Source organism: Benincasa hispida, chromosome 5 (assembly GCF_009727055.1).
Source record: "Benincasa hispida cultivar B227 chromosome 5, ASM972705v1, whole genome shotgun sequence".
In the NCBI taxonomy this organism is placed as follows: Eukaryota; Viridiplantae; Streptophyta; class Magnoliopsida; order Cucurbitales; family Cucurbitaceae; genus Benincasa; species Benincasa hispida.
The window spans coordinates 58,885,838-58,901,695 of record NC_052353.1 but is presented as its reverse complement, the minus strand read 5'-3'; the positions used below and the strand labels follow the sequence as shown (position 1 = coordinate 58,901,695).

At 33.2% G+C, this 15,858-nt stretch overlaps 3 protein-coding genes across 3 annotated transcripts; all 3 read right to left on the bottom strand.

The window, feature by feature from the left end:
* Positions 1-223: 223 nt before the first annotated feature.
* LOC120078213 (ataxin-2 homolog) lies at positions 224-3,266 on the bottom strand. Its single transcript, XM_039032437.1, has 3 exons — positions 3,005-3,266; positions 1,829-2,116; positions 224-1,576 (listed from the first exon to the last, which is right to left on the bottom strand). The coding sequence occupies exons 1-3, from the start codon at positions 3,155-3,157 to the stop codon at positions 449-451; spliced, it is 1,569 nt and encodes a 522-aa protein (XP_038888365.1). The 5' UTR covers positions 3,158-3,266; the 3' UTR covers positions 224-448.
* Positions 3,267-4,905: 1,639 nt separating this feature from the next.
* Positions 4,906-8,928, bottom strand: LOC120077964 (ataxin-2 homolog). Its single transcript, XM_039032102.1, has 3 exons — positions 8,564-8,928; positions 6,808-7,089; positions 4,906-6,374 (listed from the first exon to the last, which is right to left on the bottom strand). Exons 1-3 carry the CDS (start codon positions 8,711-8,713, stop codon positions 5,187-5,189), a joined length of 1,620 nt encoding a protein of 539 aa, XP_038888030.1. The 5' UTR covers positions 8,714-8,928; the 3' UTR covers positions 4,906-5,186.
* Positions 8,929-12,485: 3,557 nt separating this feature from the next.
* On the bottom strand, positions 12,486-14,615 carry LOC120078404 (CASP-like protein 1C1). Its single transcript, XM_039032676.1, has 3 exons — positions 14,137-14,615; positions 13,928-14,030; positions 12,486-12,873 (listed from the first exon to the last, which is right to left on the bottom strand). Exons 1-3 carry the CDS (start codon positions 14,289-14,291, stop codon positions 12,640-12,642), a joined length of 492 nt encoding a protein of 163 aa, XP_038888604.1. The 5' UTR covers positions 14,292-14,615; the 3' UTR covers positions 12,486-12,639.
* Between the last annotated feature and the right edge of the window lie 1,243 nt (positions 14,616-15,858).

Below are 15,858 nucleotides of genomic sequence, written 5' to 3'. Positions count from 1 at the left end.
TAAGAGGCATGCACAACCATGGCTTCTTCCAAGCTAAAAGAAGAAACATCCCAAAAGCATACATAAAATCTCCATGACTAGAATCCGTCCACGCGAAACAATGGGCAACATAGTTTCATACACTATCAAACTTGGGAGCCAAAGCCTCAAATCTCCTCCACAAAAAATAAAGATTCAGAGAACAATTTACAAACCCAATTAATCATTAAAGGTGCAAATAAAATCAATGGGGAATATATGGCAAGACTGGAATTTGGAAGAAGATATTCACACAAGGTTTAAATCATACAGCCGAACGTTTATAAATCTCACAAACCATAATAAAATATATATACGAGGACAATTAAATCATAAACCAGTGTTTTATTCAATGCATTAAAAAGACGCAATGTATGAGGCTGGTCATGGCCAGTATCGGCCGCAAATAGGGGATATGATTAAATTACTCTCACCACGCTCTTTGTGGACCTGGACCTGTAGGAGTACTCAATCTGTCTAGAACTGCGTTGAAGTCAACAGGTTGCCCACTGTCCTCCATTCTCTGGATTATACTTGCAACATGATCACCCCTGAAACCCATGCCAACCAGTTTTTCAATTAGATGTGAGTGACTTGGATTCCTGGCTGAAACATGGGGGCCTGTTGGAGCCTGAGGAGGAACCTGATGAGATACATTGGCCGGAGGATATCCGCTTTGATTGAAGTGCGGTTGTTGAGACGGATGGTGTGGTTGTTGAGGCGGATGGTGTGGCGGCCTTCCACTTTCCCTATCATACATCATATATGCACCTCCAGATTGTTGTCCAGGAGGCATATATCCCTCACCTGTTGCTGGACCATAAGCATTTTTCACTTGAGGAGGTTGCTGTGGAGCAGAACCACCACTAGCAGCAGCATACCCATAAGGCCCTGCATCCATGCGGCTTGAACCGGGTTGTGGAATAGATGGAAAAGACATTGGCATGGGCATGCTGCTTGACAGCGTCTCGGGCATAGAAGTTGGTTGATTTGGTGGATAAGTAGAAGGGTAGACTGAAGGGGGTGGTGGTCTGATCTGAGGTTGCATAGAAGGCTGTTGAGGAGGTTGTGGCTGCTGAGATGGTGGTTGCGCCCATTGTTGATACTGATTGAATGGTTGTGGTGGAGTTTGACTTAGCTGGGGATTGGACATCTGTGAAACATCTTGAGGTTGTGATGCCCGGTTAGAATCAGGCGAGATATATTGGCCCTGAGCATGCTGGAGATGAGGTGGTTGACCAGGCAACTGGGATGAAGATATGTAGTAAGATTGCTGTTGTTGAGGCATATTCTGAGGCAAAGCTGCTGAAGGGGCTGTTATAGAATTTTGCTGTGGGACGATCTGATGTGGCAAGGCCAAAGCTAATTGCTGGTTGTGAATCTCAGATGGATTTTCATTCTTTTTAGGATCAGAGGCAACTGACGAAGCCCTCTCCTCATTTGACTGTGAATGGCTTGACGAAGATGGCTCTTTCTGTGAGACCTGAAGTTTAGCCAAGTCTTTTTGAGTCTCAGCAAGTTCTTGCTTGTCTCTTATAATCTGTACAGACCTGTGGACCTACAGAAATGCAAGTACAAATTCAATTAAAACATAATCAATCCTCCTGATCAACATTGAATTTTAAGGAATAAAAATGATGATAACAATATGGGGGTTGGAAATGGGTAAGGACAGTCAATGTTCACATAAAGTGCATGATTCAAGAGTCAATAAGTGATAGGTTTAAGTTGCAAAGTCTTTATGATAAGATACTACTTCGAAACTCTTGAGATACTATAAACTCATCAAAGTTCTAAAGTTGTAGCTCACCTCTTGTACATGCTTCTCAAGAGATTTAAGCTTTGAATCTGCCTCTTCATGGTCACGGGCTAAATCAGACCGCATTTCTCCAACAGATTTATCAAGGTTGTAGCAATATAGTTCAAGTTGTGATAGACGTGAACTTATCCCCTCAAGAAAACGCAAAAGGTTATCAGAATGTTTTTTCATGCTGTTCTCAACAGTGGAAATCACATTTTGACTAATGGAATCATCTGCTTGAGCTTGACCATAGGCAGCAGCAGGGAATACAGTAGACATTCTACTCTTGTGAAAATCCTGCTCGTACAATATGTATAATACTTATTATTAAAAAAAAGTAATACATATAATCGAATTCTTATTTTAGTATGATTCAAGAAGACACATAAAACTGATAGATGGCTTATTATAAATCAAAGGCAATTAAAAAGTTCAAAATTATGTCTGGATTAAATTTTTCAAGGCTTGAGCCACAATAAGACGAGAAACAATATTTTTTGCCACTACCAGCTGCTATTGCAGCTTAACAATCCTATAGATTTCTTCATCATTAATTCCAACTTTAAGCATTAATGAAACGTGCTTCTGAACAGCAAACCACTCTATCATGTATCCGTCCATGAACCCATTCATTTACAAGAACAAATAAAAGACCCAAGACGGATATACAAATAAGATACAAAACCCAAACGTAAAAGCAAATGTACTTATCTTCTAGGATAATTATACAAAAATTGATCAAACTCCTTTCACATATGTAGAAGAAGGAGCTTTGTATCAACATTTTAACTCACTAGGTAAGATCATTCACAAGACTAATGACTGAACTTTACAAGATTAAAGCTAAATTGAATTGAACAACTAGTTTCACTCTAAAAGACCGAAAAGCACAAACAATGTTCGCTCAATAATAAACCAGACAGACATATGGTCTAAAACTCAGCTAATGCTAAGGATTGACATGGATCATCATCACCCCTGCCCCGAGTAGTCAAATACTCGATTCTTAAGCTAAAAATAAGCAGCACCCAATGAAACTTAGATCAAAACTTAACTATTAATATAAAAAATCACAAACCCTAATCGCACATAAGAAAGAAAAATCGAAAATTAGCTTCGAATATTCATAACCCAAAACAGGAAACTAGGGAAAGAAGGCTGAGAACAAGCAATAGTACCACGAACCTTGGTAGAATTGGTAATGGAAACGGGATCGGTGTGGCTACCGTTCGAGGGGTCCTGTTTGCCGTAGTCTTCAAATGAGCAAAGGATATCATCAGAACCGAAATCAAACGATTTGGGGGAGGAGTTAGGGCGACCTGCTGAACCAGACGCCATAGATCGCAGTGAGTATTGGAGAATGAAGGCTGAGAATTTTTGGGGGAAGAGAGAGAGATGATTGAGCTTTCCGATTATCGAGACCAAAATTTTTCTTGGATGCCTTCAAATCCAAGACTGTTTATATAGACTTGAGTAAGGTTTTAATTAAAAGAATATTAATTACAAATATGCGAGTCTAATATTCAATTAGGAAAAGGAAATTAAAAGATTAAAAAGAAAAGGAAATTTATTTCATTTGTGAGTTTCCTATATATTATTATTATTATTATTATTATTATTATTATTATTATTATTATTATTATTATTTTACCATAGGAATAGAAAATTTAAGTCACATACCTCTTACTCATATTAAGATTCATTAATTGAAAAAAAAAATAAGAACAACTTAAAAGATAAGTTCAATATTTGAAGTAATACTAACAAAGAAGAAGTTTGTTATTTAAAAGCATCCTATTACGAAAAAGAATTATCCACATTTAATCTTTTAAAGAATACAAAAAACCTATATGATAAATACTTTAAAAAAAACACTATATGATAAATGAATTATATGCTTCAAATGAGCTATAAAAATTAAAGCAATAATAGAAGGTCAAGGAAAAGCAATAATAGAATCAAGATGAGGAGAAAAAAGAAACATCCAAGCAAGAAAGTCAGGAGTCATAGATAATTTTTAAAATTAAAAAATAGAAAAAGATCATTTTTCAACCAAATATACTAAGTGATCAAAGAACTAGATAACTATTTTAAAATCTCTCACCCAAAAATTTGAAAACAAAAATATCTTAAATTAATCTACTTTAAATTTAGTTATCCAAATAATAATTTTAATCATCCATCCAACTAGTCAAATCAAGTCAAAAATTGCTTACAAAATACTAGGATATACATGAGTTGCGTAGTTTAAAATATTAAAATTTATCTACAATACAGGTCTAATAACTAAAATCGCATAAAACTAAATTCTTACCTACCAAATATCTATTACAAACTTTATACAAAAAATAATATTCTTAAAAGAAAAACATAAAGAATTCACAAATTCATCGATTCTAAAATATATATAATTTGGATTGGATTGGGTCAACCCAAATTATTTTATTCAACCCTAGACCCAACCCAACCCAAAAAAAAAAAAGAAAATTCAACTTAACTCAACTCAACCTAAAAATAAACTAGCCCAACCTTGTTCAAGTTGTCAGATAATTTAAACATCCTACAAAATATTTAACCAAGACCAAATCTAAAATTAAACTTGAATCAATAGAAGAACAACTATTTTTAAAAAACACGTGGCATTATAATAATTATTCAATACAACACTTTCTCAAATAAAATCTTATTTTAGTTTAACTTTAGTACTTATCTTACTAATTAAGTCTTCATTAGTATTCAATAATCAATATGTTTTAATACTTCTTTTACTCTTCAAATCTAGAATTAGTATGCAATAATTGATACATTTCTTAAGTTCAAATCCCACCACTCCACACGTCATTGAACTAAATAATAACCAATAACTCCAACTTATCCTCCAAAAAAAATTGTCTTGTATTTAACAAATACTTAATATTACATCAAAAAAGAAAAAAGAAAAAAGAAAAATGATACTTGTGTTAATAATCGTAAACAAATAGCATTGCAGGACAACATGTAAATCTATACATTTTCCTTTGTTTTCGGGTGAAAGCGAAGGAACAAGCAAGAGCTACAAATGGAAATTTAGGAATGCAAAAAGTAGAAACAACATCAAGAGGTAATCATCTGGTAAGATTAGAGATGAGGGTAGAAGATATTCATACAAAGTTTAAACTTTAAACATAAAATACAATCAACTTCTTTTGTATCTCGCAAGCCATATTAATATCTATATATACGAGAAGGGAGAACACAGTGGAATCCTAAAAACCAGTCTTTTTATTCAATGCATTAAAAAGACGCAAAGGCTAGGCTGGTCATGGCCGATATGAGCTTCAACATACAAACAACAAACAAACAGGCGACTCTGCTACTAAAATTACTGTCACCATACCCGCTGAGGAACTCCGGAATTACTCAACCCGTCTAGAACAGCATTGAAGTCGACAGGTTGGCCACTCTCCTCCATCCTATGAATTACACTAGCAACGTGGTCACTCCTAAAACCCATGCCGACCAGTTTCTCAACTATTTCGCCATAAGGGTGGTTTTGGTTTTGGTTGCGCATAAAATGCGGATGGTTCGGATTCCTGGCGATAACGTGGGGACTTGATGAATGCTGAGGAATCTGAAGAGGTGCATTGGCTGAAGGGTATCCACTTTGGTTGAAGTGTGGTTGTTGGGGTTGAGGAGGATGGTGTGGCAGTTGTTGAGGTTGAGGAGGATGGTGTGGTGGCCTTCCACTTTCCCTATCGTACATCATATATGAACCTCCCGAGGAAAGCGCAGATTGCGGTCCAGAAGGTAAATAACCTTCTCCGGCTTGTGGTCCAAATGCATTTTTTACTTGAGGAGGTTGCTGGGACACGGTAACACCACTTCCAACATATCCATATGGCACGGTGTCTATGCGGCTCGAGCCTGGCTGAGGAATAGGTGAAAATGACAATTGCATAGGCATGCTGTTTGACATAGTCTCTGGCATAGAAGTCGGTTGATTCATCGAATAAGAAGAGTAGACTGAAGTAGGCGGTGGCCTGATCTGAGGTTGTTGAATAGAAGGCTGTTGTTGTGGAGGTTGTACCTGTTGAGGTGGCTGCTGCTGCTGCGTCCATTGTTGTTGATACTGATTGAATTGTTGTGGTGGTAGAGTTTGACTTAGCTGGGCATTGGTCATCTGTGATGGCAACCGAGAAACATCTGGAAGTTGTTGATATTGGCCCTGGGCATGCTGGATATGGGTTGGTTGACTTGGCAATTGGTTTGAAGGGATGTAATAAGATTGCTGTTGAGGTACATTCTGTGGCAAAGCTGCTGGAGGGGGTGGTGTAATAGGATTTTGGTGTGGGACAATCTGGTGCGGTAAGGCGAGAGCTAATTGCTGATTATTGTGATTCTCAGACGGATTTTCGTTCTTCTTAGGATCAGAAGCAACTGGTGAAGCTCTCTCATCATTTGAATGTGAATGGCTGGATGAAGATGACTCTTTCTGCAAAAGATGAAGTTTGGCTAGGTCTTTCTGAGTCTCAGCGAGCTCTTGCTTGTCTCTTATAATCTGCACTGACCTGTGGACCTACAAAAGAACATAAAGGATAATTTTAACTCAGACGACACAATTTGAAAGACTGTCTTTTGTACAATGAAGTAAAAGTAGTCAAAGAAAGTTGTGGTAACAGTTTGGAGAAAAATAGTTCAAGCATCTGAAAAAGAGAAATGGACGACAACCCAAAATCATATCTCAAATACTGTTTATCCCTTGGATGGCACTATTGGCATCAAGTTAAACGGAACTAAAATGGTAATAACATAAAGATGCTTGGGGGAGTCACTGTTCACGTCAAATGCGTGATTTCCAGATTCAACAAACAAGTGTTGTGTTTGAGTTGGAAACTCATTCAATATTTCTACATGGTCGTTAGAAGTTGTGCATCTCTTGTGTCTATAAATGATCATATAATATCAAAAGAAAAAAGGTTACTATAAAAGTTCTAAAAGCTGTAGCTTACCTCTTGTAGATGCTTCTCCAGAGATTTAAGCTTCAAATCTTCCTCTTCATGGTCACGAAGTACGTCAGATCGCATTTCTCCAACAGATTTATCAAGGTTGTAGCAATTCAGTTCAAGTTGTGATAGGCGTGAGCTTATTCCCTCTAGAAAACGCAAAATATTATCAGAATACTTTTTCATGCTGTTCTCAACAGTAGAAATTACATCTTGTTTTATGGAATCATCTGGTTGACCATAGGCAGCAGCAGGATACACTGTAGACATTCTGCTTTTATGAAAATCCTGCATAAAATTGATGTAACAGATAAATATAAAACTTAATAAGATAAGACAACAGACAGAAACAAAAACTAGAAACATCATTTGATTCCAGGCAAGCTGAAGAAATAATAATCGGCGCAGCCAAATAATCTTATGGACGTTCTTCCTTTGTAATTTCAACTTCAACAATGAGACTCAATATCAGACCAAAAATATAAGACAGTGATCAACTAATTTTTTACTATGCCAGTTCATGAACCCATACACCAATAAGAATGAACAAACATTACAAGCTTGTAACACCGCAGTACAGTTAGATTACAATACCAAAAACGATCATTTTAGGATAATGTCCTCTTCTTCTATAACAACTATTTACAAAAATTGGTTGAATTCCTTGCATCAAATGGAAAACCAAGGAACTGATAGGAATGGTATTAGAGAGTTATTCACGGTATATTAGTAATTAACTATTAGTTAAGTAGTTTGTTAAAGAAGTTTGGTTATAAATACAGTAGGTAGGAATGAGGAAAGAGATAATACTTTGGTGAGTGAATTAGGGCTTGAGGGTGATCTCAACAAATTGGGAGGGTCCAAGGACCTCAAATTACTTGGTCTATCTTGTAGTTTCATTACCATTTATATTCAATATATTTGGATTCTATTAGGAACATCATAACAACAGTCCTAAGCTCACAATGAAACTATCAAAATCCAAGGGAGAAAATGCTCATAAGGACCAAATTATACATAGCTCAAGCAAGATTGAATAACCTTTTTTTTTTCCACTCTGCAGATAGGAAAGTACCAAGAGAATATTGACTTCCAGTAACAAATTCGAAGTTATTTCAAAATGAACCTCAACTCAACCGAAATACACAAAGTTAAACCAATAACTAAAAACATTACAGCCTCATTCGTTGTTCGATAACCATTTTATTTTTTGTTTTTAGTTTTTGAAAATTGTCCATGTTTTCTCACAATTTCTTAACCATGGTTTTTATTTTCCATAAGCAAAAATTGAATTCTTAGTCAAATGTCGACCACAAAAATAACATTTTAAAAACTACCTTTTCTAGTTTTCAAAACTTGCTTGGATTTTGAAAACACTCCTAAAGAGCATAAAACCATACATCGAAACTAATAGATAGAAGTAGTGTTTATAAACTTAAACTAAATGGATATATCAAACAGGACCTACATCATCACAATCCGAAAAGGTCACAGCACGGATCTTCATCCCCAGCCTCAAACAATAATTCCGTAACCCAACCCAATAACAATCATTCATTCACCCAAGAAATTTAAATGTTAATAACAAGTAATCCCCTCGAAAAGACAGACTAGAAAAAAGGCATAAATTCCACAATCCAAAACCCTAATCAAGCAGCCAACAATAACAAATCAAGAAATTTCGTTCAAACAACCAACAAATCATAACCCAAAACAGAAAAAACCAACCGCATCAATATAAGAAGAACTAAAACCAATCTACCTTGCTAGAATTCGCAATAGAGAGATCGCTATGGCTGCCGTTAGAAGATTCCTGGTTACCATAGTCCTCATAAGAACAAAGAACATCATCGGTACCGAAATCAAACCCTTTAGAGCCCGAATTAGGCCGACCAGTTGAACCAGACGCCATGGATCGCAATAGCAAATCGGAAAAATGGGGTCCGATGACGATTCGAAGGAAGATAAAAAGAAAAAGAGAGAGAGTTTTTTCCCTTTTTTTTTTTTTGGAAGTTATCGAGAAGGAAAATTTCTCCTTATGGCTTTTTCCGGGAAATGAACTTCCATTGATTTGTTTCTCTGTAATCTTATAGAAAATGAATTTCGATTATTATTTTATTTTTTAGAAAAATGGGAAACATTTAAGAAACGTTAAAGACATGAGAGGATGGTTTTGTAATAATATATAATGTATATATTTATATTGAGTTGATTTGAAGTGTACGGCCAGATATGAAATTAGTGATATGGGCTCGCCGACCATCTTCCGATTTTGCAGATGAGTCCTTCTATTTGGGTGTATTTTGATTTGTTGCCTTTGTCTAAATTATTGTTGATTAATCAATAATTAGGCTCAATTATTATTCTATGGTTTTGTACTAATTGGTAGGTAGTTATTTATTTTTTGACGTTATTCTCTTTTTGGGATTATATCTTCTAATATTTTCTGCCTACCGATAAACGAACTACCATTTTTTCGTTTGTGATTTTCCAATTATTTATATTTTATAATGTATTTATCCCTTTTTTTTTAATCAAAGGTATAGTTTGGCTTTTTCAATAAAACTTATTTTGACCTTTGCTAGTGTTTTTATTAAAAAATAAAAAATAAAAAATAAAAGTGTCTTACATCCTTTTGTCGATAATTCATTTGATTTAGGTTTTTGAAATTAGTTAAGAATTTAGATATTTAATTAGAAAAAGTTAAAGTGAGTTCATTTATTGGTATTGACATGATCTTTGTCCAGCTCAAAGGTTCAATCTTCTATCCATAGTTGTTATTCAAACCAAAAAAGGAAAAAAAAGAAAACAATGGAAAGAAAAAAATATAATTAAAAAACGTAAGTTTGTGCTGATTACAATAATTCACATAAATTTCTAAATTTTTAAAAATTAATTGATTAATTGATATATTATATATAAATGTGCATTTTAGGTTCAATAAAACCCTAATATTTTAATCTTATGTTTAATAAATTTGTAAATTTTTTTAAATACCAGGTGCATTTTTTTAAGTAGATAAACTTGACATTTGACAAATCAAATGCAAAGAGAAAACTCACTAGCCAAATAGTTAAATTTAAGGCTAAAGTATACTTTTAGTCCTTAAGATTTGAAATTGATATCTATTTGGTACTGAAATTTCAAAATAAATACATTCCTCCTAAGGTTTGAAAAACAATCCTATATTATCCTTGAGGTTGCTTAGATTGTTAATTGACTAACGAAAAATGATGCGGTAGTTAAAAGTGAGTTAGCGAGGTGACTTGGAAAATTTTTATCAATCTAATATTATTATTTTTTAAATAACGTGGCCCCTTTTTTCCCTAATCTCCGTCATCTTCAAGCTTCTAGTTCAAAATTTTGAGCAGATGTACCCAATTCACTCCACAAACAACAATAGCACACTTGGAAAATTCCAATCATGATTTCCAAATCAAAAGAAATTCGAAACAAATTATGAATTTTCTAGTTTCTGTTTTTTCTAAATGGATTTTGAGATCCAGATCGGTGCACCAATGTTGCCGTGGATTGGCTATATCACACGTAAATGTTCTAATTCACCAAAAAATCAAATCCGTACAGAATATTAGAAATTAGTTTATATTTTGGTATAAGTTTGTTATACAGGTAGTTAATGATTAGTCACTGTTGTAATTATACCTATTTTTTTTATTAATAAATGATATAGCAGATTTATTTATTCTGCTTTAATATGGTATCAGAGCAGATGCACCCAATTCACAAGAATAAGGATAATCTAAAACAGGAAAATTTTCTTACGAATTAAAATGAAAATCCCACATTGATAGGGATAACGACCCTCCGATTATCTATACAATAATATAATATTGTTCACTTTGAGTCTAAATCTTTTTTTTTTTTTTTTTTTTGATAAGGTAGAAAAATGGACTAGAATCGATGAGAAGAATTTAGAAGGAAATTGAGTTGTTGTGTCTCATATGTGTTAAATAGCAGTGGAGAGGAGGACACGAACGATCACAAACGAACATAAACCCTATTTCAGTTTCATCCAAACGATTTCCTACAAATGAAAATACATGTCCTCCCTTATATATTTATTCTATGATTCTCTCATTATCTAATCAATGTTTGGTCGCATTCTTGACCTAAAAAAATGATTGGTTTCGAATTACTTGTGGCATCGTTTCCATCTTCATTGTGCTTTGCAAAGTGAAGATAGAGAAGATATTTCTCCTTGTTCAAACTCAAATTTGCCGGAGGAGAAATATGTCGAAGACTCCAAACAAGTGAAGGAGAATTTGGGGTTTGATTTTTTGAGTAGTAAAGCAGGGATGGATAACTGAGGTGACTCTATGTTTCCCAATTGTTCAGTGTTTAAGTTGGTGGCATTTAAGTCATATGGGCAGAAAGCATTTCTTAAAACAACTCATCTTCTTTTTCCTTCAAGTCTGTAAATCGTGAAACCCAAATAAAGAGAAAATGAGAAACAACCAATGGTAGGAGAAGAGAAAAAAATGCAGGTGGTCTCAGTGTCAGAGGGTCAACAGTAGTGTGGGTCTCGGTGTGTAGGAGGTTATTGCCGCCATGGGACTATAGTTCTAAGTTCTGAGAAAAGAAAAAAAAAATGCAGTCATGGATCTCGTGGCACAGGTTGGAAGCGTCGGCTGTGAGTTTAGAGTTCTAAGGACAAAGCAACATCTTTGGATTCTTTGTTTGACTATGGTTCTCGTTTTAAGGCCTCTTATGCTTTGGTGTTCACTCGTCAAAGCACGATGATGTCAGAAAATTTACAATGGCAGCAACGGTCGAAGGTTCATCGGAGGAGAGTTAATGAAAATGATGGGGAGGAGTGAAAGAAGAGGAACATAACGAATCATCGTTTAACAGCCACGTCATTTTACCATTACTCAACTAATAGTCTTACTCAACGACTATTTAGAATCATTTATCAATTTTTGGGATTAAAATATTTTGTTTTGAAACTTATCAACTTCAAATTTCAACAACCAAAATTCCATTTTGCCCTAAATTTAATTATGTGATATTAATTATAGAAATTAAGTATACGGTAAATGTCCATCCTATTTACAATAATACAACATTATATCGTTCACTTTGAGCAAGTAGTTACTATTGTTTTTTTTCAGTTTTTTTATGAAAAGTCATTGTTTCTTAATCACTCGATATCGATCTGTTCACTATCATTACATTGAGTAGATATTACTAACTTCACATTATCTTTTAAGAATCAATATGCATAAAATTGTTTACATGTATACAATGGTTTATTGACATGTTTAGAAATGACTTAAAATCCAATAAATCACATTTATAAAGTTCAAAATCACTTTAACATGTTTTAAATCATTCAAAATCAAAATTGATTTTATGAAATTAGTTTTTATTAAAATTAAATATCTAACTAATTTTGAAGGATTAAAAACATATTTTAGAACGAGTTAGAAAACGGATAACCAAACATATCATATATATAAAATGTCAATTAATGTTGAGCTACACTCACAGATAAATTTAAAATACAAAATATCTCATATCCTTATTAGTATACATCATCTAATTTTCTCTTAAAATACACTTCAAAAAGATCAAGGGGACTTTATCAATCTTAAAATTTGAGCAAAACGATGCAACCTCTGCTAACTAAAACAAGACAAGACTCGTAACAATGACACAACAACTCAACTAACAAAATCCAATCCATCAAAACGTTCCAACTTTTATTTCGCCCTAGGAAAAAAGTTGGGAAAGGGCCAAAGTTCCAAGTTTGTGGCAAGCCCATTTTTACAATAGATGGCATAAAAGTAAAGACTTGAGTTTGTGTCTGTGTCTGTGTCAAGGCTTTTTCAAAAGAAGAGGGTCCAAGAGAGAGTGAAGAGAATAGAGAAGAAGCAACAAATAAACAAAGAGTCCAAGGAGCCCCATAGCCAAAGCTCCGGTGACTTGGCTACAATAATTAGCCACTTGGTCGCATATTGGAAGCCATCCGGCGTATGAGTTCCCATTTTTTCCTATTTGCGCCACCGCCAACGCCGCCGCTATACTCGACGTCAGCAACATCGTCATCATCTATTCAACAAAACACGTCGTGCATATTCAACAAAGTATGTACTATCGATTTTGGAGGTAAAAATTTAATTTTTTTTCTACAAAAATATCAAACTATAAATTTCATCTTAAACTTTTAAAATCAAATGTTATATTTATTTATCATATAAATATAATTATTAATAATATTTGGATGCTACATGGACGACAGGCATCCCACTCAATCACAAAATAATAATAATAATAATTAAATAAATCTGGTTTTCATAAAAGAAAATTTTGTGACATAGTATCTAATAATTCATGATAACATAATTGAAAAGTAGATAACCATTTGTAAATTCTTACATTTGTTTTATTTTATTATTATTTTTTAAATACTTTTATCCAAACATGTTATTGTTACAAAAATCCAAGTTTTTAAGATAGTTTCTAGATTTGTCATGCATCTATATAGTACATATACTTAAACAAGATGATTATGGTAATTAAACCTTTTGAGTTTGTTCGAAATAAGTCCACTATCATAAATCTATTTAACGTGAAATTTAAAATTTAAGGTTTATTAAAAATTGGTTAATTATTTTTTTTTTAGTTTTTTTAATTTTATGTTTATGTCTATTCGTCACTTAATTTTAAAAATGATGTAATCAGTTTGTGAATTTCTAATTTTGTGTTTAATTGGTCTTTTGAGATTTTCAATTTTATAATTGCAACAACTGTTTTTTTTTTAGAAAAAAAAAAAAAACAAAATTACTATTCATGAATTGCAAGTTTAAGGTCTTACGAAATTTAATTTTAGGTGTAATAGATCAATTTAATTTCATAAATTTCAAATATATCAAACATCTATTAAATATAAAATAAAAAATTTAACGATAAATTAGACATTTTAAGGTCAAAATACCATTAAATATTGATAAACATCTCGGAGACTAAATAGAGGTTAAAAGGAAATTTTGGAAAAACAAAAGGGCACAATCTTGATGGGTTTTGGACCCATAAGGAAAATAATAAATCAGGGCTGTATCGCTAAGTTGGAAGAAGAACAGGGTTCCCCTGTTTTGAGAATTACCACATCGAAACAGAGCACCAAACGCCAAAGCAAGCTCTCCGCAGGAAGAAAAAGCACAAGAAACCCATAAACACTCGCAACAGCATTTGCAATCACAAAATACCTCGAAAAAAAAAATTAAAAAACCCCCAAAAAGAAAAAAAAGGGAAAAAAAAAAAAAAAAAAAAACAAAAACCCATAATCCAAAAAACAGAGATAGGACGTCTCACTTGAAGGACGGTGTATGAGTGTATTTGGCCTCAAAAGACAGAGCAAAAAACCTGGCTTCTTCATGACTTGTAGCCATAACAATGGCAGCAGAAACAGTCGAACCCAAAGCAAGAAGCCTCAAAAGAAGCAAGCAAATTCTCTTGGTTTTGCCCATTGAAGAAATGGGCCAACTCTGTTTTGCTAACTCTGCGAGCGAATCCTCTGTTTTTGGAAGTGATTTAAAAAATGGGAATGAATTTGGGTCGTTGAGGATTCTCAACTGTCATCGCCACCGTCCATTTGGAGAGAAAAAGAACGGAAATGGAAAAAAGGGTTGGTGAACAATGGTGTTTTGGTTTTGGATTTTGACGAACTGCAAAAGAAATGAAGATTTTGGGGCTTCGTTTCGCTACCTTCGAGGTGAGATAGATGGTTCCGTTCGGCTGTTTTTCACCTACTAACAATCAATTATTTTCCCATTGCTGTTTTTGCTTTTAGAAAGTTCTTCTTCTTATTATTATTATTTTAAATTCTTTGATTATATTTGGTTGCATCTAGTTGTCACGTTTTAGTTTTTTCGTGAATTATTAATGTAAAAAATTGGTTATTCTATAAAAATGTTAAATAAATAATAAAAAAAAATAGCGGCTCTTCGTCCACTTACAATTTATGATGTCACAAATTCTTCTCATTTTTTTTGTTTAAAATTTTTTTATGACTAGTGTGAGATGCACAAATAGAGATATATCCATTTTTTCTATGAATAATTCTCGTATAAAGGCGAAAAATGGGAGAAGGAATAGGGAAAATTTTTCCCATAGGCTAAATGGCACGAGAACAGAGAACGTTTTCCGTTCTCGTCCCACTTTGTTACTCTCTTAATTATTTATTATATTAATTTAATGTTGTGTTATTATTGTTATTATATAAATATTCTATTTAATAATGATTAGGTTTGAATTAAACATTTAAATTTAGATTATATATATGAATAATTTGATTGACAATTATTTCATTGTTATTAGAAAATTAGAGTAATTTTTCTTTAATTCAAATTATCCACGTGGAACTAATCATATAAAAATCTTGGTTAAAAATTTAGGCCATGTTTGGTAGTCATTTAATTTTTTGTTTTTGTTTTTGAAAATTAAGTTTATTTCATCTACATTTCTTACAACAAATTTGCTTACAATGGTTGAATTCTCACCAAATTCCAAAAAAAAAAAAAAAAACTTTTGGAGAAAACTACTTTTTTTAGTTTTCAAATTTTGGGTTGGTTTTTTAAACCATTATAGATAATAAGGGAAGAAATTTAGAGGCAGAAGTAGTTCTCATAAGCTTAATTTCAAGAAAAAAACAAAAAAACAAAATGATTACCTAATCATTTAACTATAACTTTTTCATAGCAATGATTTAAGTTAATTAGTTTTTTACAAGAAAAAATTTTCGTTGGAAACTCAATCCCCATTAATTTCTCAAGGAGAATCTTCACCCTGATCTCAATGGAAAATTGGAAAATTTTGTAAGAAAGGAAAATGAAATGAGGAAGGGTGACGGATATCTTTAAAGACCTTAGAGCATTGCTCTTTTAAAAACAATATGATGTTGAGTTTATTAGTGAACAACGGGAGTAGGGTAGGAATGGTGTCCACTAGTGTTTATTTTCTTCTAAGAAAAATTAGAATTATATGAATGGAAAATTTTTATAGCACTAGAGCTTATAAGCAATAGATAAAAGCATA

What these genes read in the sequence shown, in the direction of transcription:
- LOC120078213 (XM_039032437.1), bottom strand. Translation starts at nt 3,157, where the DNA reads ATGGCGTCTGGTTCAGCAGGTCGCCCTAACTCCTCCCCCAAATCGTTT. An exon ending in CCATTACCAATTCTACCAAG is followed by an intron (nt 2,117 to 3,004) that starts GTTCGTGGTACT and finishes TTGTACGAGCAG; the next exon opens with GATTTTCACAAGAGTAGAAT. An exon ending in TTGAGAAGCATGTACAAGAG is followed by an intron (nt 1,577 to 1,828) that starts GTGAGCTACAAC and finishes GCATTTCTGTAG; the next exon opens with GTCCACAGGTCTGTACAGAT.
- LOC120077964 (XM_039032102.1), bottom strand. Translation starts at nt 8,713, where the DNA reads ATGGCGTCTGGTTCAACTGGTCGGCCTAATTCGGGCTCTAAAGGGTTT. An exon ending in CTATTGCGAATTCTAGCAAG is followed by an intron (nt 7,090 to 8,563) that starts GTAGATTGGTTT and finishes AATTTTATGCAG; the next exon opens with GATTTTCATAAAAGCAGAAT. An exon ending in TGGAGAAGCATCTACAAGAG is followed by an intron (nt 6,375 to 6,807) that starts GTAAGCTACAGC and finishes GTTCTTTTGTAG; the next exon opens with GTCCACAGGTCAGTGCAGAT.
- LOC120078404 (XM_039032676.1), bottom strand. Translation starts at nt 14,291, where the DNA reads ATGGGCAAAACCAAGAGAATTTGCTTGCTTCTTTTGAGGCTTCTTGCT. An exon ending in ACTCATACACCGTCCTTCAA is followed by an intron (nt 14,031 to 14,136) that starts GTGAGACGTCCT and finishes TTTTTTTTCGAG; the next exon opens with GTATTTTGTGATTGCAAATG. An exon ending in TGGTGCTCTGTTTCGATGTG is followed by an intron (nt 12,874 to 13,927) that starts GTAATTCTCAAA and finishes TTTGTTGAATAG; the next exon opens with ATGATGACGATGTTGCTGAC.